The sequence below is a fragment of the Gobio gobio genome (genome assembly GCF_949357685.1).
Source record: "Gobio gobio genome assembly, chromosome: 12".
NCBI lineage: Eukaryota > Metazoa > Chordata > Actinopteri > Cypriniformes > Gobionidae > Gobio > Gobio gobio.
The window spans coordinates 654,149-674,148 of NC_137105.1; the positions used below are offsets into that span (position 1 = coordinate 654,149).

Here is a 20,000-nt window from a genome sequence, read left to right on the forward strand (position 1 = left end):
CTTTGAGTAATAAGCAAGATTTTAAAATGTATGCGATGTTTAATAGGCAGCCAGTGCAGTGTTGACAGAAGCGGCTAATATGGTCACACTTCCTGGTCCAATAATTAAAAATTCATTTTTTTCTGAATTGAGTTGCAGGAAATTACTGGTCATCCAATGTTTTATATCAGCTCTGCATTCCGTTAATCTTGTGAATTGGTAAGTTTCTTCAGGGCGTGAAGAAATATAGAGCTGAGTATCGTCAGCATAACAATGAAAACTAACGCCATGCTTCCTAATGATATCTCCCAGTGGTAGCATGTACAGGGTGAAGAGCAACGGTCCTAGCACTGAGCCTTGTGGTACTCCATACTGAACTTGTGCTCGCTGTGACATCTCTTCATTTAAATCTACAAACTGATAACGGTCACATAGGTGTGATTTAAACCATGCCAATGCAATTCCACTAATACCTACATTATTTTCGAGTCTATTCAAAAGAATGTTGTGGTCAATAGTTTCAAATGCAGCACTAAGATGGAGTAACACTAATAGAGAGATACAGCCACGATCAGATGATAAGAGTAAATCATGTGTAACTCTGATGAGAGCAGTCTCAGTGCTATGATACGCTCTAAATCCTGACTGGAAATCTTCACAGATGCCATTTCTTTCTAAAAAGGAACATAATTGTGAAGACACTGCCTTTTCTAGTGTACAGCTGTCAGTGTGAAAACCTTATCCCAAGATGTTCTTGGACACAGAATGTAGCGTATACCCCGTCTGAATGATGGCCGAACTTTACTGATGGTTTATGAAGTTTATTACATCGTTTTTCACTCAAAAAATCATCGTAAGAGCTGAACAAACAAACAAAGCATAAGTGTGCATTACGTATCATTCACAAACTCTCTCTCTCTAGCCCTCTCTCTGTGGCATTACAATTAACATACACAGCAAATTACACAAACACACTCATAGTGAACAAACATATACACAGAGCTTATGCTTTTAGGGTGTGCAGTTATAACTGGTGAACTTTGTATCTGCAAAACAACTCCGATAAACTGCGTGCGAGCTCTTCCTTTCACTAGCCGGAGACTATAACACCCGTCAAAATAGGAGTCCTCCTTATAAGAGAGATAATTCAGACCTTTAAACATATCTAAACTCACAGAAATAAAATAAATATGGTGAGAGATTAATTTGGAAGTGAAGGTTTACAGATCTCAATGCAAACGTTGTTAGGATCGCAGATGAACATCCAGGATCAACACTGTTTAAGATGACATAAATTCACATTTAATCAGTTTAATATGGAGAGAATCACTGAAATGTAGACCTTCGTGTTTCTGACCTACACCGTTGCATGAGAACAGTTAGTTATAGTTAGCCGGTTTGTACGTTAGCAGGGAATTACTAACTTTAATAGTAACTTAACGAGAGTTTGACAAACAGAAAATCCTCTCAGGATCCCTGGAGTCAGTGTTGCTGTCCCTCAGGCACGACGTTTAGCATTTGTGTAGCATAAACACCATCAAATCGATGAGAGCTTCAGATTTTCCAATGTTTCTCTATGGCGCTGAAACCTAAAGATGTCTGATACTCAACTGCCATTGGCTCAACGGCGTTCAATGGGAGGGGCTTACCGATTATCAATTGTGAAGACACTGCCTTTTCTAGTGTTTCTGACTGAAAGGGTAGATTTGAGATTGGTCTATAATTGACTAATTCTGTAGGATCAAGTTGTGTTTTTTTAATAAGTGGTTTAATAATAGCCAACTTAAAAGTTTTCAGTACATATCCTAATGACACAGATGAATAGGGTTGGGAACCGAGAACCGGTTCTTATTCAGAACCGAAACTGATTTTTGAAAAATACCAGAACCGCGCGAAATTCCTAAGTTTCGGTTCCGAAAACGGTTCTGATGCAATGTGTGTGCGAAGCGCTGGAAGCGTATCCTTTCATAGCGAGTGACAGCCAGTGTTGCCAACTCCGTGATTTTCCCGCTTTCCCGTTTTCCACTGTTGCCGCGGGCTGTGTTTCATGTCCGCGGGTTGAAGCGATTGTGCAATTGTGCGGGTTTTGTTGTGAAAACCTGGCAACTCTGGCTCACCTCATCATGAATATTAATTACGTTGCCTGCCGCTTCCAGGAGTGCAACGCAGTTCAGCCTGAAAGCCCTCGCGCTACACATTTACGGTTTTGCGTCAGATATTTTCTCGTTGACCACCAGCATGGCGAAGAGAAAGTCACAAGTATGGATTATCATTTCCAAAGAATGAATGATAATGAAGCAAAATGTGAAAAGTTAATAACATGTAAAGGAGGCTGCACTAGCAATTTGACAAAACATTTGCTACAGCACAAAGTGCCTCAGGGCTTATACCAGATCTATAGTGAAAGGCATATATATATATATATGTCAACCGTTGAGTCACCATGGTTTAGGTAAGCGTTTAGGCACAATTAGCTTTGTAATGCTGAATTGCAATTTATTATTTACAAGTTCACTGAATAACTGAATTACTATTAAATTAATATACAACTAATTAATAAATATAACTAATAAATATAATTTATAACTTGGTTTTATTCAGAGACAGAGAGATAAAATGTAATAAGACAATTTCAGAGGTGTTCATTTGAAAAACAATGTGTTGCAAGAATCATGGCTTAATTAATACTGTAATATATGTACAGTACAGGACTTTTTTGACATTGCCAACCTGTAAATTAATTTTAGAGCAAGTAATAAACACAAAATGGATTGTTTGAGTTGCGTATTGTGCCTTTTTCCTTTACCACTATTTGTGTAATAATTTTAATGGAACCGGAATCGGAACCGGAATCGTTAGGCGGAACCGAAACCGGAAAATTTCTCACGATTCCCAACCCTACAGATGAATTAATGATATTAAGAAGAGGATCTATGACCTCTGGTAGCATCTCTTTTAATAGCCTAGTCGGTATAGGGTCGAGCATACATGTTGTCGATTTAGATGATTTAACGAATTTAGCCAATTCTTCTTCTCCTATAGCAGTGAATGAGTGTGTGTGTGTGTGTGTGTGTGTGTGTCTTCTCCTATAGCCATGAATGAGTGTGTGTGTGTGTGTGTGTGTGTGTGTCTTCTCCTATAGCAGTGAATGAGTGTGTGTGTGTGTGTGTGTGTGTGTGTGTGTTCGACTGATGCTGGTGGTGTGGGTGTGTGTGTGTGTGTGTTCGACTGATGCTGGTGGTGTGGGTGTGTGTGTGTGTGTGTGTGTTCGACTGATGCTGGTGGTGTGGGTGTGTTCGACTGATGCTGGTGGTGTGGGTGTGTGTGTGTGTGTGTGTGTGTTCGACTGATGCTGGTGGTGTGGGTGTGTGTGTGTGCGTGTGTGTTCGACTGATGCTGGTGGTGTGGGTGTGTGCGTGTGTGTGTGTGTGTTCGACTGATGCTGGTGGTGTGGGTGTGTGTGTGTGTGTGTGTGTGTGTGTGTTCGACTGATGCTGGTGGTGTGGGTGTGTGCGTGTGTGTGTGTGTGTGTTCGACTGATGCTGGTGGTGTGGGTGTGTGTGTGTGTGTGTGTGTGTGTGTGTGTTCGACTGATGCTGGTGGTGTGGGTGTGTGCGTGTGTGTGTGTGTGTGTGTGTGTGTGTTCGACTGATGCTGGTGGTGTGGGTGTGTGTGTGTGTGTGTGTGTGTGTGTTCGACTGATGCTGGTGGTGTGGGTGTGTGCGTGTGTGTGTGTGTGTGTGTGTGTGTGTTCGACTGATGCTGGTGGTGTGGGTGTGGGTGTGTGCGTGTGTGTGTGTGTGTTCGACTGATGCTGGTGGTGTGGGTGTGTGTGTGTGTGTGTGTGTGTGTTCGACTGATGCTGGTGGTGTGGGTGTGTGTGTGTGTGTGTGTGTGTGTGTGTGTGTGTGTGTGTTCGACTGATGCTGGTGGTGTGGGTGTGTGTGTGTGTGTGTGTGTGTGTGTGTTCGACTGATGCTGGTGGTGTGGGTGTGTGCGTGTGTGTGTGTGTGTGTGTGTGTGTTCGACTGATGCTGGTGGTGTGTGTGTGTGTGTGTGTGTGTGTGGGTGTGTTCGACTGATGCTGGTGGTGTGGGTGTGTGTGTGTGTGTGTGTGTGTGTGTGTGTGTGTGTTCGACTGATGCTGGTGGTGGGTGTGTGTGTGTGTGTGTGTTCAACTGATGCTGGTGGTGTGGGTTGGTTACGTGAGCGACTCTAACGAGGGCATTGATCATTGACTGACCTGTGTGTGTGTGTGTGTGTGTGTGTGTGTTGCAGCGAGCAGAGCATCTGTCAGGCCCGCGCGTCCGTCATGGTCTACGACGACACCAGTAAGAAATGGGTGCCGATCAAACCGGGCCAGCAGGGCTTCAGCCGGATCAACATCTACCACAACACACCCAACAACACCTTCCGTGTGGTGGGCGTCAAACTGCAGGACCAGCAGGTGCATTTACACACACACACACACACACACACACACACACACACACACACACACACACACACACACACACACACACACACCACTCACAGAATGAACTTTCTGCAGTGACCTCTGACCTCTGTGACAGGTGGTCATCAACTATTCCATAGTGAAGGGCCTGAAGTATAACCAGGCCACGCCCACCTTCCACCAGTGGCGTGACGCGCGGCAGGTCTACGGCCTGAACTTCGCCAGTAAAGAGGAGGCCACCACCTTCTCCAACGCCATGCTCTTCGCCCTCAACGTGCTCAGCAGCCAAGATGGAGGTAAACACACACACACACACACACACACACACACACACACACACACACACACACACACACACACACACACACACACACACATGTTTGTTTTTGTGAAATGTGAGGACATTCCATAGGCGTAATGGTTTTTATACCGTACAAACCGTATTTTCTATCCCCTTACCCTGACCCTGCCCCTAAACCTACCCAACACTCACACACACAGACACACACACACACACACACCACCAGCATCAGTCGAACACACACACACAGACACACACACACACACACCCACACCACCAGCATCAGTCGAACACACACACACACACACACTGCCCCTGCCCCTAAACCTACCCATCACACACACACACACACACACACACACACACACACACACACACACACACACACACACACACACACACACACACACACACACACACACACACACTGCCCCTAAACCTAACCCTTACAGGAGACTGTGCAGTTCACTTTTTGTGAAAAAAACCTCATTCTGTGTGATTTATAAGCATTTTGAAAAGTGAGGACATGGGGAACGTCCTCATATTTCACCTCTTTTTGTAATACCCATGTCATTATACACATTTGTGTCCTGATATTTCACAAAAACATGCCCACACACACACACACGCTCTCTCTCTCTCTCTCTCTCTCTCTCTCACACACACACACACACACAAACACTCGCTCTCTCTCTCTCACACACAAACACTCGCTCTCTCTCTCTCTCACACACACACACACACACACACACACACATGCGTGATGTGAGCAGAAACAGGAGCCTCTGGGCCGCCGTCGGCCTGCTGTTGTCATGCAGGTGTGTGTTACGTCGCTCAGTAAGCGGACACTGTGTGTGAGGTAGAGTGTGTGTGAGGTAGAGTGTGTGTGAGCGCAGGACTGATGAAGCTCAGCTGAGCGATGATCTCAGAGTGGATGTGCCAGTGCTTCTGCGTCTGCGTCTGCAACGGCCGCTTCGTCCTCTTCAACATGTCCTGTAGGTACAGCTCCGACTCGGCCTCCAGCAGCCGGGCTCTCGGCTGGTTCTGGTTCTGTCTCAGGTTCCGTCTCTGTCTCTGGTTCTGTCTCTGGTTCTGTCTCTGGTTCTGTCTCTGGTTCTGTCTCTGGTTCCGTCTCTGGTTCTGTCTCTGGTTCTGTCTCTGGTTCTGTCTCTGGTTCCGTCTCTGTCTCTGGTTCTGACTCTCGTTCTGTCTCTAGGTCTGGTTCTATCTCTGGTTCTGTCTCTGGTTCTGTCTCTAGGTCTGGTTCTGTCTCTGGTTCTGTCTCTGGTTCTGTCTCAGGTTCTGTCTCTGGTTCTGTCTCTGTCTCTGGTTCTGTCTCTAGGTCTGGTTCTGTCTCAGGTTCTGTCTCAGGTTCTGTCTCAGGTTATGTCTCTGGTTCTGTCTCTGGTTCTGTCTCTGGTTCTGTTTCTATCTCTAGGTCTGATTCTGTCTCTGATTCTGTCTCTAGGTCTGGTTCTGTCTCTGGTTCTGTCTCTAGGTCTGGTTCTGTCTCTGGTTCTGTCTCTAGGTCTGGTTCTGTCTCTGGTTCTGTCTCTAGGTCTGGTTCTGTCTCTGGTTCTGTCTCTAGGTCTGGTTCTGTCTCTGATTCTGTCTCTAGGTCTGGTTCTGTCTCTGGTTCTGTCTCTAGGTCTGGTTCTGTCTCTGGTTCTGTCTCTGGTTCTGTCTCTAGGTCTGGTTCTGTCTCTGGTTCTGTCTCTACGTCTGGTTCTGTCTCTGGTTCTGTCTCTGGTTCTGTCTCTACGTCTGGCTCTGTCTCTAGAGTTATGTTTGTCATGGACTGTGTGGAGGATGCACTTCTTTCTTACAAAATGTAATGTTTAACTCAATGTGTTATTTGCTGTTTCTTTGTAATTGTTTATCAAATGTACCAGCAATTACTGAGTGAACATTGTTTCTTTTTTGCTATGTGGTTGCTAGGGTGTAATGTGTGGTTGCTAGGGCATTGCTATGTGGTTGCTAGGGTGTAATGTGTGGTTGCTAGGGCATTGCTATGTGGTTGTTAGGGTGTATTGTGTGGTTGCTAGGACATTGTTATGTGGTTGTTAGGGTAGTCTTTATTTCTATAGCGCTCTACAGTACAGGTGTTTCAGAGCCGCTTCACAGTGAGAACAGGAGAATGATTAAATGACGTAAACAGAGTTTAAAAAAAAAACTGCTTTCACACAATTTCTGAAACTCCATTATTTCAAAACTATACACACAAACCCACATAACACACACAAGATGCAGAACGTCACACATCTCTTACAAAACAAACACTTCATTCAAATCTATTTTAAAAATTCTGCGCAGTATCTCTACACACAGATGTAAAACACTCTTGTGTCTATTGTGTGTTCAGTGCAGTGGAGTGTACAGGAGTATGTCACACACACACACACACACACACACACACACACACACACACACACACACACACACACACACACACACACACACACACACACACACACACACACACACACACACACACACACACACACACACACACACACACACACACACACACACACACATTCTCTCTCTCTCTCTCTCTCTCTCTCTCTCTCTCTCTCTCACACACACACTCAACCTCTCTCTCTCACACACACACACACACACACAAAGATTGACATAAACTGCATTAAAACAGTTAAAAATAGAATAAAAAACAAGAAAAGTACTCAATAGCCGAACAATCCTTCAGACAGCGTCAGAGCTCCTTCAGTGAATGTGTTTTCTGGATCTGTTGGAGCACATCGGATCTCTTCTGCTGTGGTGTAAAGACCTGAGGGCTGGTGTGATATGGTCAGATCTTCTGGTTCTGTCTGAGGGATTTTTGGGAAGGCCGGTGAGAAGACCATTACAATACTCCATCCTGCTTTGAGAGTTTCTCAAAGTCTTGCCTGGAAACAAAACATCTATTTCTTGATATATTTTTGATATGATAGTAAGCTGATTTAGTTATTGCTTTGACATGACTACTGAAACTCAGGTCTGACTCCAGAATCACACCCAGATTCCTGACTTGATTTGTTTTAGAACCCTAACCTCAAGGGAGATTTGGGATTGGTCTGTATTCGCTCAATATGGTGTTATCCAGATTGCTGTTCTTCCGGAGGGGCTTAACTGCAGTTTTCAGGGAGTTTGGAAAAGAAGAAGTGAGGCGTTTAGCACTTCTAGCAGATCTGCTTCTAAACAGTTAAACACAGTTTTGAAAAAGGAAGTGGGGAATGTGCCAAGGGCGCCAAGATGTGAAGGTGCTGTACAGTTTCCTCCAAGATTTGACCATCAATTGCTTTGAAATCAGACGTGACTTTCAGAGGTTGTGGTCTGATCTGTGTGACCCCAGGATGTGCTAAAAAGAGTGTGTGTGTGTGTGTGTGTGTGTGTTTATGTTTCCGGGCGGCAGTGGCTCATGTAGGTTGTCTACAAACCGGACAGATGGTGGTTCAATCCCTGGTTTTACCTGACCAAGGTAACAACACCTGGCCAACACCGCCATCGTGTGTGTGTGTGTGTGTGTGTGTATGTGAAGCTCTTTGGATGGCCAAGGGTCTGTTGAGAGCGCTATATAAATCAATCCATTTACCATTTTTTAGTCTGTCTCGCTTCCCCTACTTCCACATTGGGCTTTATAGATGTTATAATGGACAAGTTTGCAAGGGAGAAAATTTGTTTCTGAAAACAATGAGTTTTGATTTCTAACTACACGCGTCACATGATAAGTCGTCTTTTCCATGTTAGAGTTTGTCCTAACCAGCCACGACGGCGACACACGATGAATCGATTTTTAGAAACGGTTTCTATTTCTGCGAGGTCACGGCTGGAACACCACACAAACCTCAGGTTACAAGTCTGACTCTCTAACCATTAGGCCAGGACTGCCCCTTTAAAACATGGCAATGATAATCTCAGGTAATGTTTGTGCTTTAATGTTAAAGCATGTCATGTGACTGAATACCATTTAGTGCTCAGCTTTATTAGTCAAACTAAAAGCAACACTAATTCCCCTCAGATCCTGAAATTAAACAGAAAAGGAACATTCAAACAAGTGTATTATGACAAAGATTGTTTAAGTAACTCAGTATTTTAGTAATGTTTAAATGTAATGTGAATTTTATGTACCTATCAATTTCCTTTCGAGTGCCGTCAACATTAATCTCTGGTACTGCAAGGGCCCACACACACTCTGTTCTGATTGGCTGTGGTTTGAGCGACTTGTCCCATCTCATGGCGCGTGTAGTTAGGACGCTGCATGTGATCAGTTGTGGATCAGATCGATTGTGGCATTAAAATAAGTTCTTAAACAAGAGCTGTTAACAAATTTGAGCTTTAATGTAGGTTGACACTTTCAGATGATATGCTGTACTTCTATGACTTGAAAAGCCTTCAAATAATATTACTAACATGTGACCTTCATTCAGAGGGATTTAGGCACACTTAATGTGCAGTTTTATTAGTCCAGCCATGAAGTCACACACAAAGGGTCAGCATTAAATGGCTTGAGCAGACGCTTGGCTTCTTTACTTCAAGCACAACCTTGAAGCAAATGTTTAGTGTGGACCTATAAAATCAAACCAAGAACATGAAAGCTAACTCCAGTTGGAAATCAATACCAAAGACACTAATGTTGAGTTTCAAGAAGTTTATTAAAACCACCAAATTCACATGACCAGGGTAACTTCTCCACTAGACACCACAGTTTGTCCACTAGAGACGGTCTTGACATGCGTGTCTCTTCCTGTAAGAGAAGGGGTAGAAACATTAGGCATTTAAATACCACTCTCATGGTTCCTGAAGTCAGTTTACAGCAAGCACTCACTTTTCCTAGCGCAGCTTTGCTCACAGGAGCCAGAAGAGGGATGGCACACCGCTGTACTACAGTGGATGAAGATCTAACAGAGGGGAAAGGGTTAAGCCACAGAAATCACTATAAGACTAATATTAAGGGTTCAGGTAAGGCTGCGGAGCATACGGTTTCCTGCAGAGGAGCCAGTGATGCTGGATCCACAAATGTGAACATCTTCACAACAAAGCGCTTGTAGTGGGTTGGGAACTGAAGACCAGAAGATCCAGCCACCAATGTGGTCAGGTAACGGTCATCCTGGTAAGGGCATCTGAAAGACAAAGAGGCAGTCAGAGATGCCTTACAGCACACTAGATGGATAAAGACTGGCCTTACTCACCCGTCGACCAGAAGGTCCCATTGGGGTAGACTGAGTGGACTGGGGGTTGATGTCACCCAGCAACGTCCCAGCATTAGGACAATGTTGGGGTCTGTCCTCTCCAAAATGCGCACCTCAACATACACAGGCTCCCGCAGGACTTTTGTGACCGGATAATCAGCACCACTGTAGTAGGACGTGTACGCCTCGTCCCCTGAGGAAGAACACCGGCGTTCAACCAGAAACTGCTGTAACCTGGAGTTTAGAATATACTTATGCACACTTGCCTTCTGCACAGCCTTTGGTGACACATTGACCATTCGCCAGTCTAAGCTCCACCCTGAGGGGTCCAGGAGCAGCTACTGGTGGAGGTGCAGGAACAGTGTTGACCTCCACAACCAGAGCCTCCACAGCAGTAGCAGAGTACCTACACTGGAAGAGAAGCCTGGAAAACAAACAGTGAGCTTGTAGCATGAATGTTAATCCTTGACAAATGCTAAAGCGTAAGAGCACCTACTCAAAATGGCTGTCCCTTGTGATGGAACCAAGTGGTCCAACACCCACTTCATACGAGGAGGTCATTCTGTTTTCATACACCACATATCCACTGTCCTCCTGCAAATAGTAACTGTTGACATCCAGTCCATTTTAAGCCATGCAGAACCACAAGCAGCTACTCACCATCATGCTCGTGCCACAGGCAGTGACAGGGAACTGGTATATAGCAAAGGAAGGTGTGGATCCCACAGGACTGCAAGGTGGGTCGCTTCCACCCAGGAGACGGACTGAATCCAGGCTCAAGCGAGGCAGAGTAACATCTCTAGCCACCACTACCACAAACTGACCATCTCTTATACACTGGACAGTCACTGGAACGAGAGCAGGTTTATTGCTGAGGATCAGTTGAACATGAACACCTTTACATTGACTCGACACTCTTACCTGCCTTCCCATAGTAACACTGCTGTCCGTTAAAGCAGCAGTTGATAGCTTCACACTCAGCACCACTGATTCCAGGTGGACCACATTGGATCTGCTCATAATCCGCTACAGCACATTTGTCAAGAGGCTCTGCCTGTGCCACTGGCTGCTTAGTGTGAACCAGCTGAGGAAACTGTTGACTAGCTTGATGAAACTGTTGACTAGCTTGTTGTTGAACCTTCTGAGGAAACTGCTGACTAGCTTGTTGTTGAACCTTCTGAGGAAACTGCTGACTAGCTTGTTGAACCTGCTGAGGAAACTGCTGACTAGCTTGTTGTTGAACCTTCTGAGGAAACTGCTGACTAGCTTGTTGAACCTGCTGAGGAAACTGCTGACTAGCTTGTTGAACCTTCTGAGGAAACTGCTGACTAGCTTGTTGTTGAACCTTCTGAGGAAACTGCTGACTAGCTTGTTGAACCTGCTGAGGAAACTGCTGACTAGCTTGTTGTTGAACCTTCTGAGGAAACTGCTGACTAGCTTGTTGAACCTGCTGAGGAAACTGCTGACTAGCTTGTTGAACCTTCTGAGGAAACTGCTGACTAGCTTGTTGTACCTTCTGAGGAAACTGCTGACTAGCTTGTTGAACCTGCTGAGGAAACTGCTGACTAGCTTGTTGAACCTTCTGAGGAAACTGCTGACTAGCTTGCCATTGAACCTTCTGAGGAAACTGTTGACTAGCTTGTTGTTGAACCTGCTGAGGAAACTGCTGACTAGCTTGTTGAACCTGCTGAGGAAACTGCTGACTAGCTTGTTGAACCTTCTGAGGAAACTGCTGACTAGCTTGCCATTGAACCTTCTGAGGAAACTGTTGACTAGCTTGTTGTTGAACCTTCTGAGGAAACTGTTGACTAGCTTGTTGTTGAACCTTCTGAGGAAACTGCTGACTAGCTTGCCATTGAATATTCTGAGGAAACTGTTGACTAGCTTGCTGTTGAACCTTCTGAGGAAACTGCTGATTATCTTGCCATTGAACCTTCTGAGGAAACTGTTGACTAGCTTGCCATTGAAACTTCTGAGGAAACTGCTGACTAGCTTGTTGAACCTGCTGAGGAAACTGTTGACTAGCTTGTTGAACCTTCTGAGGAAACTGTTGACTAGCTTGTTGTTGAACCCGCTGGTCAGTTTGCTGTAATATCAGAGATTGAGGATTCTTGGATGGATAATTCCACTGTGGAACAGCATGACAGAAAGCACAAAACCACACACAAAGTGCCAGAGACTGAACAGCACACCAACTTCCTGCCATTGTTCAACAGCTAGTCACACTGTTGAGATGCTGCTCTTTGGTCTTTTTGTATTCTACAGATTTTGGCTAATTAACGATAATCCCTCCCTCTTCATTAACGGTCATGATTCTCCAGACTTGCACGAGTGAGAGTTTATGCAACTGGCAGATTCCATTGGTTCTCAAGATTATATGCGTGTGATATTTCTTGATTCCAATTGGTCAGATTTGTCATATTGAAGACAAATAAAAAGATTAATTCTCAGTTTTGCTACTGGAGCTTGCCCAAAGTACCTTGGGTAGATGTTTGATGTATTCCGCTTTGCTTGTAGATGTGCTGAAATAGTAATTAGCATCACTTTTACAATATATTTATATGGCAGAAATAGTAATAGTATGTAATTCCAAATTTAGCAACACACTCACAAACCTCCCTAAGCACTTTCCCTCAGGGTAATCCCTGTCACCAGTTTGAAGTGTTCCACAAGTGGACAAGGGAGGTTTATATGGACAGACCCTCGACTCCTTGATTATGACAGAAGGGACGAGTCTACTCATATGCACTTAGGACTTTCCAATTCTACCAGTAGTGGGCAATCATGCAATGCAATCAATGATGTACAACTGGGTCAACACAGACGGAAGTTAGTGAGGAAAGGGCATGAAAAAGTGAATTGAATCAGAGCCTTTTTTGTCCACTTAGACTCAGTTTCTTATTTTAATATCAGGGGCCAATTGCATAATCCTAGCTTATGTTAAAACTCTGTCTTACCAACTTTAACCTACTAGCAGCTAATTAACCAATCTTTTCCCAATTCAATTTAGATTCATCTACAGACTTTAAACAGTTAAAGTCAAGAAGAAATAACTTTTAATAGACCAAGTGGTTTAATGCAACTGGCCACAGACCTAAAGTCTCTAAAAATACCCCCTCAAAACAATTGAGAATCAGTTTATACTTGTATTTAGCATGGTCCATGCGTGATCAGATTAAATGCTTTAGTACCAGGTGTAAACCGGTCCTCAGAAAACCCAGGTGGGATACACTAGTTAAGAGACTAAAGAAGCTTTTATTAAAAAGCCAGTCTACTTTAATTAATATTGGGACTAGCCTGGAAAAAAAAAATATATAGAAGAGTCTAGTCTCGCAACTTGGCACAAAAAGGGACAACGCTGGCTGTTAAAGATTTCATTGCTGAAGTGATCCATTTGTATGGGGGGGGGGCACGCTTTCAAATAGCATTACAAAATGTCCAAAAGTGACCTTAGAGGCTTGAGTAGCGATACAGTCAGTTATAGAGTCCAGTAATACCTAAAGACCCAAACAGACAAGTTACACCCCTAATTAGTCACCATGAAGAAAAGGTGCCCAGGTTAGAAACTGGAGCTTTGCAAATAGTTCAGTTCAAAGAATTGGTTTGTTTAGTTCAAGTTAAGCACCTCAGTTAGACTGCACAACCTTGCTAATGGAACTGGTTTAGTAGTGAATCCCAATAAATCAAACTGAGAACAGTCATGAAAGAGCTGACTCCAGTCAGAAATCAATGCCAAAGACTAATGTGGATTCAAGAAGTTTATTAAAACAACCAAATTCACATGACCAGGGTAACTTCTCCACTAGACACCACAGTTTGTCCACTAGAGACGGTCTTGACATGCGTGTCTCTTCCTGTAAGAGAAGGGGTAGAAACATTAGGCATTTAAATACCACTCTCATGGTTCCTGAAGTCAGTTTACAGCAAGCACTCACTTTTCCTAGCGCAGCTTTGCTCACAGGAGCCAGAAGAGGGATGGCACACCGCTGTACTACAGTGGATGAAGATCTAACAGAGAGGGAAAAGGGTTAAGCCACAGAAATCACTATAAGACTAATATTAAGAGTTCAGGTAAGGCTGCGGAGCATACGGTTTCCTGCAGAGGAGCCAGTGATGCTGGATCCACAAATGTGAACATCTTCACAACAAAGCGCTTGTAGTGGGTTGGGAACTGAAGACCAGAAGATCCAGCCACCAATGTGGTCAGGTAACGGTCATCCTGGTAAGGGCATCTGAAAGACAAAGAGGCAGTCAGAGATGCCTTACAGCACACTAGATGGATAAAGACTGGCCTTACTCACCCGTCGACCAGAAGGTCCCATTGGGGTAGACTGAGTGGACTGGGGGTTGATGTCGCCCAGCAACGTCCCAGCATTAGGACAATGTTGGGGTCGGTCCTCTCCAAAATGCGCACCTCAACATACACAGGCTCCCGCAGGACTTTTGTGACCGGATAATCAGCACCACTGTAGTAGGACGTGTACGCCTCGTCCCCTGAGGAAGAACACCGGCGTTCAACCAGAAACTGCTGTAACCTGGAGTTTAGAATATACTTATGCACACTTGCCTTCTGCACAGCCTTTGGTGACACATTGACCATTCGCCAGTCTAAGCTCTACCCTGAGGGGTCCAGGAGCAGCTACTGGTGGAGGTGCAGGAACAGTGTTGACCTCCACAACCAGAGCCTCCACAGCAGTAGCAGAGTACCTACACTGGAAGAGAAGCCTGGACAACAAACAGTGAGCTTTTAGCATTTGCCAAGGATTAACATTCATGCTAAAGCGTAAGAGCACCTACTCAAAATGGCTGTCCCTTGTGATGGAACCAAGTGGTCCAACACCCACTTCATACGAGGAGGTCATTCTGTTTTCATACACCACATATCCACTGTCCTCCTGCAAATAGTAACTGTTGGCATCCAGTCCATTTTAAGCCATGCAGAACCACAAGCAGCTACTCACCATCATGCTCGTGCCACAGGCAGTGACAGGGAACTGGTATATAGCAAAGGAAGGTGTGGATCCCACAGGACTGCAAGGTGGGTCGCTTCCACCCAGGAGACGGACTGAATCCAGGCTCAAGCGAGGCAGAGTAACATCTCTAGCCACCACTACCACAAACTGACCATCTCTTATACACTGGACAGTCACTGGAACGAGAGCAGGTTATTGCTGAGGATCAGTTGAACATGAACACCTTTACATTGACTCGACACTCTTACCTGCCTTCCCATAGTAACACTGCTGTCCGTTAAAGCAGCAGTTGATAGCTTCACACTCAGCACCACTGATTCCAGGTGGACCACATTGGATCTGCTCATAATCCGCTACAGCACATTTGTCAAGAGGCTCTGCCTGTGCCACTGGCTGCTTAGTGTGAACCAGCTGAGGAAACTGTTGACTAGCTTGATGAAACTGTTGACTAGCTTGATGAAACTGTTGACTAGCTTGTTGAACCTTCTGAGGAAACTGTTGACTAGCTTGTTGAAACTGCTGACTAGCTTGTTGTACCTTCTGAGGAAACTGCTGACTAGCTTGTTGAACCTTCTGAGGAAACTGCTGACTAGCTTGTTGAACCTTCTGAGGAAACTGCTTACTAGCTTGTTGAACCTTCTGAGGAAACTGCTGACTAGCTCGCGGTTTAACCCATGGAAGAGACTGCTGACTAGCTTGAACCTGCTGACTAGCTTGCTGTTGACCCCACGGAGGAGACTGCTGACTAGCTTGCTGTTGACCCCACGGAGGAGACTGCTGACTAGCTTGCTGTTGACCCCACGGAGGAGACTGCTGACTAGCTTGCTGTTGACCCCACGGAGGAGACTGCTGACTAGCTTGCTGTTGACCCCACGGAGGAGACTGCTGACTAGCTTGCTGTTGACCCCACGGAGGAGACTGCTGACTAGCTTGCTGTTGACCCCACGGAGGAGACTGCTGACTAGCTTGAACCTGCTGACTAGCTTGCTGTTGACCCCACGGAGGAGACTGCTGACTAGCTTGCTGTTGACCCCACGGAGGAGACTGCTGACTAGCTTGCTGTTGACCCCACAGAAGAGACTGCTGACTAGCTTGCTGTTGACCCCACGGAGGAGACTGCTGACTAGCTTGAACCTGCTGACTAGCTTGCTGTTGACCCCACGGAGGAGACTGCTGACTAGCTTGAACCTGCTGACTAGCTTGCTGTTGACCCCACGGAGGAGACTGCTGACTAGCTTGCTGTTGACCCCACGGAGGAGACTGCTGACTAGCTTGCTGTTGACCCCACGGAGGAGACTGCTGACTAGCTTGCTGTTGACCCCACGGAGGAGACTGCTGACTAGCTTGCTGTTGACCCCACGGAAGAGACTGCTGACTAGCTTGTTGAACCTGCGGAGAAAACTGTTGACTAGCTTGTTGTTGAAGCCGCTGGTCAGTTTGCTGTAATATCAGAGTTTGAGACTTCTTGGCCGGATAATTCCACTGTGGAACAGCATGACAGAAAGCACAAAACCACACACAAAGTGCCAGCGACTGCCCAGCACACCAACTTCCTGCCATTGTTCAACAGCTAGTCACACTGTTGAGATGCTGCTCTTTGGTCTTTTTGTATTTTGGCTAATTAATGATAATCCCTCCCTCTTCATTAGCAGTCATGATTCTCCAGACTTGCACTTTGCAAGGAGGACTTTGCAAGGAGAACTGTGAGATTCCATTGGTTCTTCAGATTCATTTGTCCTTATTTTTCCACCCTCATTGAACATATAATTCAGAATAGTAGTACTATTCGGAATTCAGGCTTCGGATTGGAGAGATTGGATTGGATTCAGGATTGTAACCATAGCTTCTGTATTCTCTCATTTTGCATTATAATTAAAAGACTGCCATTTATATATTAAAGTCTTTTAATATCCCGCACACACTTTAAGATCAATATCCTATAATAGCAGGGTGCAGACTAGGCCAACAATTATGAGGCAATAATATACCTAAAAAATGTAATGAAACATGTACATTTATTGTATTGTGTCAAGTCACATCACCTTTTTTTCTATAACGGTTTATACAATAAAGATTGTTTCGAAGCAGCTTCACAGTGATTAATTTCGGCTGTAAAGCGGCTCTATATGAAAACAGTAACAATGTTAGGAAGAGTTCCAGAGTTTAGGAGCTAAATAGGAAAAGGATCGACCGCCTGCAGTTGATTTGGATATTCTCGGTATGATCAACTGGCCAGAGTTTAGAGAGCGCAGTAGACCTGATGGAGGATAATGTGTTAAGAGCTCGCTCAAGTACTGGAGATAAACCATTTAGTGCTTTTTAAGTAATAAGCAAGATTTTCAAATGTATGCGATGTTTAATAGGCAGCCAGTGCAGTGTTGACAGAACCGGCTAATATGGTCATACTCCCTGGTTCTAGTAAGAACTGGAGCTGCTGCGTTTTGGACCAGCTGGAGTTTGTTTATTAGGCGAGCAGGGCAACCACCCAGTAGAGCATTACAATAATCTACAGCTCATGAGCATTACAATAATCTACAGCTCATCAACATTACAATAATCTACAGCTCATGAACATTACAATAATCTACAGCTCATGAACATTACAATAATCAACAGCTCATCATCATTACAATAATCTACAGCTCATGAACATTACAATAATCTACAGCTCATGAACATTACAATAATCTACAGCTCATGATCATTACAATAATCTACAGCTCATGATCATTACAATAATCTACAGCTCATGAACATTACAATAATCTACAGCTCATGAACATTACAATAATCTACAGCTCATCAACATTACAATAATCCACAGCTCATGATCATTACAATAATCTACAGCTCATGAACATTACAATAATCTACAGCTCATGAACATTACAATAATCTACAGCTCATGAACATTACAATAATCTACAGCTCATCAACATTACAATAATCTACAGCTCATCAACATTACAATAATCTACAGCTCATGAACATTACAATAATCTACAGCTCATGATCATTACAATAATCTACAGCTCATGATCATTACAATAATCTACAGCTCATCAACATTACAATAATCTACAGCTCATCAACATTACAATAATCTACAGCTCATGAACATTACAATAATCTACAGCTCATCAACATTACAATAATCTACAGCTCATCAACATTACAATAATCTACAGCTCATGAACATTACAATAATCTACAGCTCATGAACATTACAATAATCTACAGCTCATCAACATTACAATAATCTACAGCTCATCAACATTACAATAATCTACAGCTCATGAACATTACAATAATCTACAGCTCATCAACATTACAATAATCTACAGCTCATCAACATTACAATAATCTACAGCTCATCAACATTACAATAATCTACAGCTCATCAACATTACAATAATCTACAGCTCATGAACATTACAATAATCTACAGCTCATCAACATTACAATAATCTACAGCTCATGAACATTACAATAATCTACAGCTCATCATCATTACAATAATCTACAGCTCATCAACATTACAATAATCTACAGCTCATCATCATTACAATAATCTACAGCTCATCAACATTACAATAATCTACAGCTCATCAACATTACAATAATCTACAGCTCATGAACATTACAATAATCTACAGCTCATCAACATTACACTAATCTACAGCTCATGAACATTACAATAATCTACAGCTCATCAACATTACAATAATCTACAGCTCATCAACATTACAATAATCTACAGCTCATGAACATAACAATAATCTACAGCTCATGATCATTACAATAATCTACAGCTCATCAACATTACAATAATCTACAGCTCATCAACATTACAATAATCTACAGCTCATCAACATTACAATAATCTACAGCTCATGAACATTACAATAATCTACAGCTCATCAACATTACAATAATCTACAGCTCATCAACATTACAATAATCTACAGCTCATGAACATTACAATAATCTACAGCTCATCATCATTACAATAATCTACAGCTCATCAACATTACAATAATCTACAGCTCATCTACATTACAATAATCTACAGCTCATGAACATTACAATAATCTACAGCTCATCAACATTACAATAATCTACAGCTCATCAACATTACAATAATCTACAGCTCATCAACATTACAATAATCTACAGCTCATGAACATTACAATAATCTACAGCTCATCAACATTACAATAATCTACAGCTCATGAACATTACAATAATCTACAGCTCATCAACATTACAATAATCTACAGCTCATCATCATTACAATAATCTACAGCTCATCAACATTACAATAATCTACAGCTCATCAACATTACAATAATCTACAGCTCATCATCATTACAATAATCTACAGCTCATCAACATTACAATAATCTACAGCTCATCAACATTACAATAATCTACAGCTCATCAACATTACAATAATCTACAGCTCATCAACATTACAATAATCTACAGCTCATCATCATTACAATAATCTACAGCTCATCAACATTACAATAATCTACAGCTCATCAACATTACAATAATCTACAGCTCATGAACATTACAATAATCTACAGCTCATCAACATTACAATAATCTACAGCTCATGAACATTACAATAATCTACAGCTCATCAACATTACAATAATCTACAGCTCATCAACATTACAATAATCTACAGCTCATGAACATTACAATAATCTACAGCTCATCAACATTACAATAATCTACAGCTCATGAACATTACAATAATCTACAGCTCATCAACATTACAATAATCTACAGCTCATGAACATTACAATAATCTACAGCTCATCAACATTACAATAATCTACAGCTCATGAACATTACAATAATCTACAGCTCATCAACATTACAATAATCTACAGCTCATCATCATTACAATAATCTACAGCTCATGATCATTACAATAATCTACAGCTCATGATCGTTACAATAATCTACAGCTCATCAACATTACAATAATCTACAGCTCATCAACATTACAATAATCTACAGCTCATCAACATTACAATAATCTACAGCTCATGAACATTACAATAATCTACAGCTCATCAACATTACAA

General features: G+C 43.1%; 3 protein-coding genes across 3 annotated transcripts in view; 1 reads left to right on the forward strand and 2 right to left on the reverse strand.

Annotated features, from left to right (window-relative positions):
* Nucleotides 1-20,000, forward strand: part of evlb (Enah/Vasp-like b) — a gene marked incomplete at both ends in the record, with an annotated part of 55,362 nt that overhangs the window by 1,632 nt on the left and 33,730 nt on the right. The window contains 2 exons of the mRNA XM_079832198.1: nucleotides 4,258-4,426; nucleotides 4,554-4,731. Of these exons, the coding sequence (XP_079688324.1) occupies nucleotides 4,258-4,426; nucleotides 4,554-4,731 (347 nt within the window). The remainder of the gene's footprint in view (nucleotides 1-4,257; nucleotides 4,427-4,553; nucleotides 4,732-20,000) is intronic.
* Nucleotides 6,121-10,945, reverse strand: LOC307135006 (zona pellucida sperm-binding protein 4-like; the record flags this gene model as incomplete). The annotated part of the gene is made up of 7 exons (XM_079831133.1): nucleotides 6,121-6,534; nucleotides 9,715-9,856; nucleotides 9,926-10,118; nucleotides 10,186-10,349; nucleotides 10,422-10,519; nucleotides 10,586-10,773; nucleotides 10,903-10,945. 7 exons carry the CDS (start codon nucleotides 10,943-10,945, stop codon nucleotides 6,121-6,123), a joined length of 1,242 nt encoding a protein of 413 aa, XP_079687259.1.
* Nucleotides 13,400-20,000, reverse strand: part of LOC307135578 (zona pellucida sperm-binding protein 4-like) — a gene marked incomplete at both ends in the record, with an annotated part of 7,040 nt that continues 439 nt past the window's right edge. The window contains 8 exons of the mRNA XM_079832153.1: nucleotides 13,400-13,422; nucleotides 13,861-13,933; nucleotides 14,016-14,157; nucleotides 14,227-14,419; nucleotides 14,487-14,650; nucleotides 14,723-14,820; nucleotides 14,887-15,074; nucleotides 15,147-15,291. Of these exons, the coding sequence (XP_079688279.1) occupies nucleotides 13,400-13,422; nucleotides 13,861-13,933; nucleotides 14,016-14,157; nucleotides 14,227-14,419; nucleotides 14,487-14,650; nucleotides 14,723-14,820; nucleotides 14,887-15,074; nucleotides 15,147-15,291 (1,026 nt within the window). The remainder of the gene's footprint in view (nucleotides 13,423-13,860; nucleotides 13,934-14,015; nucleotides 14,158-14,226; nucleotides 14,420-14,486; nucleotides 14,651-14,722; nucleotides 14,821-14,886; nucleotides 15,075-15,146; nucleotides 15,292-20,000) is intronic.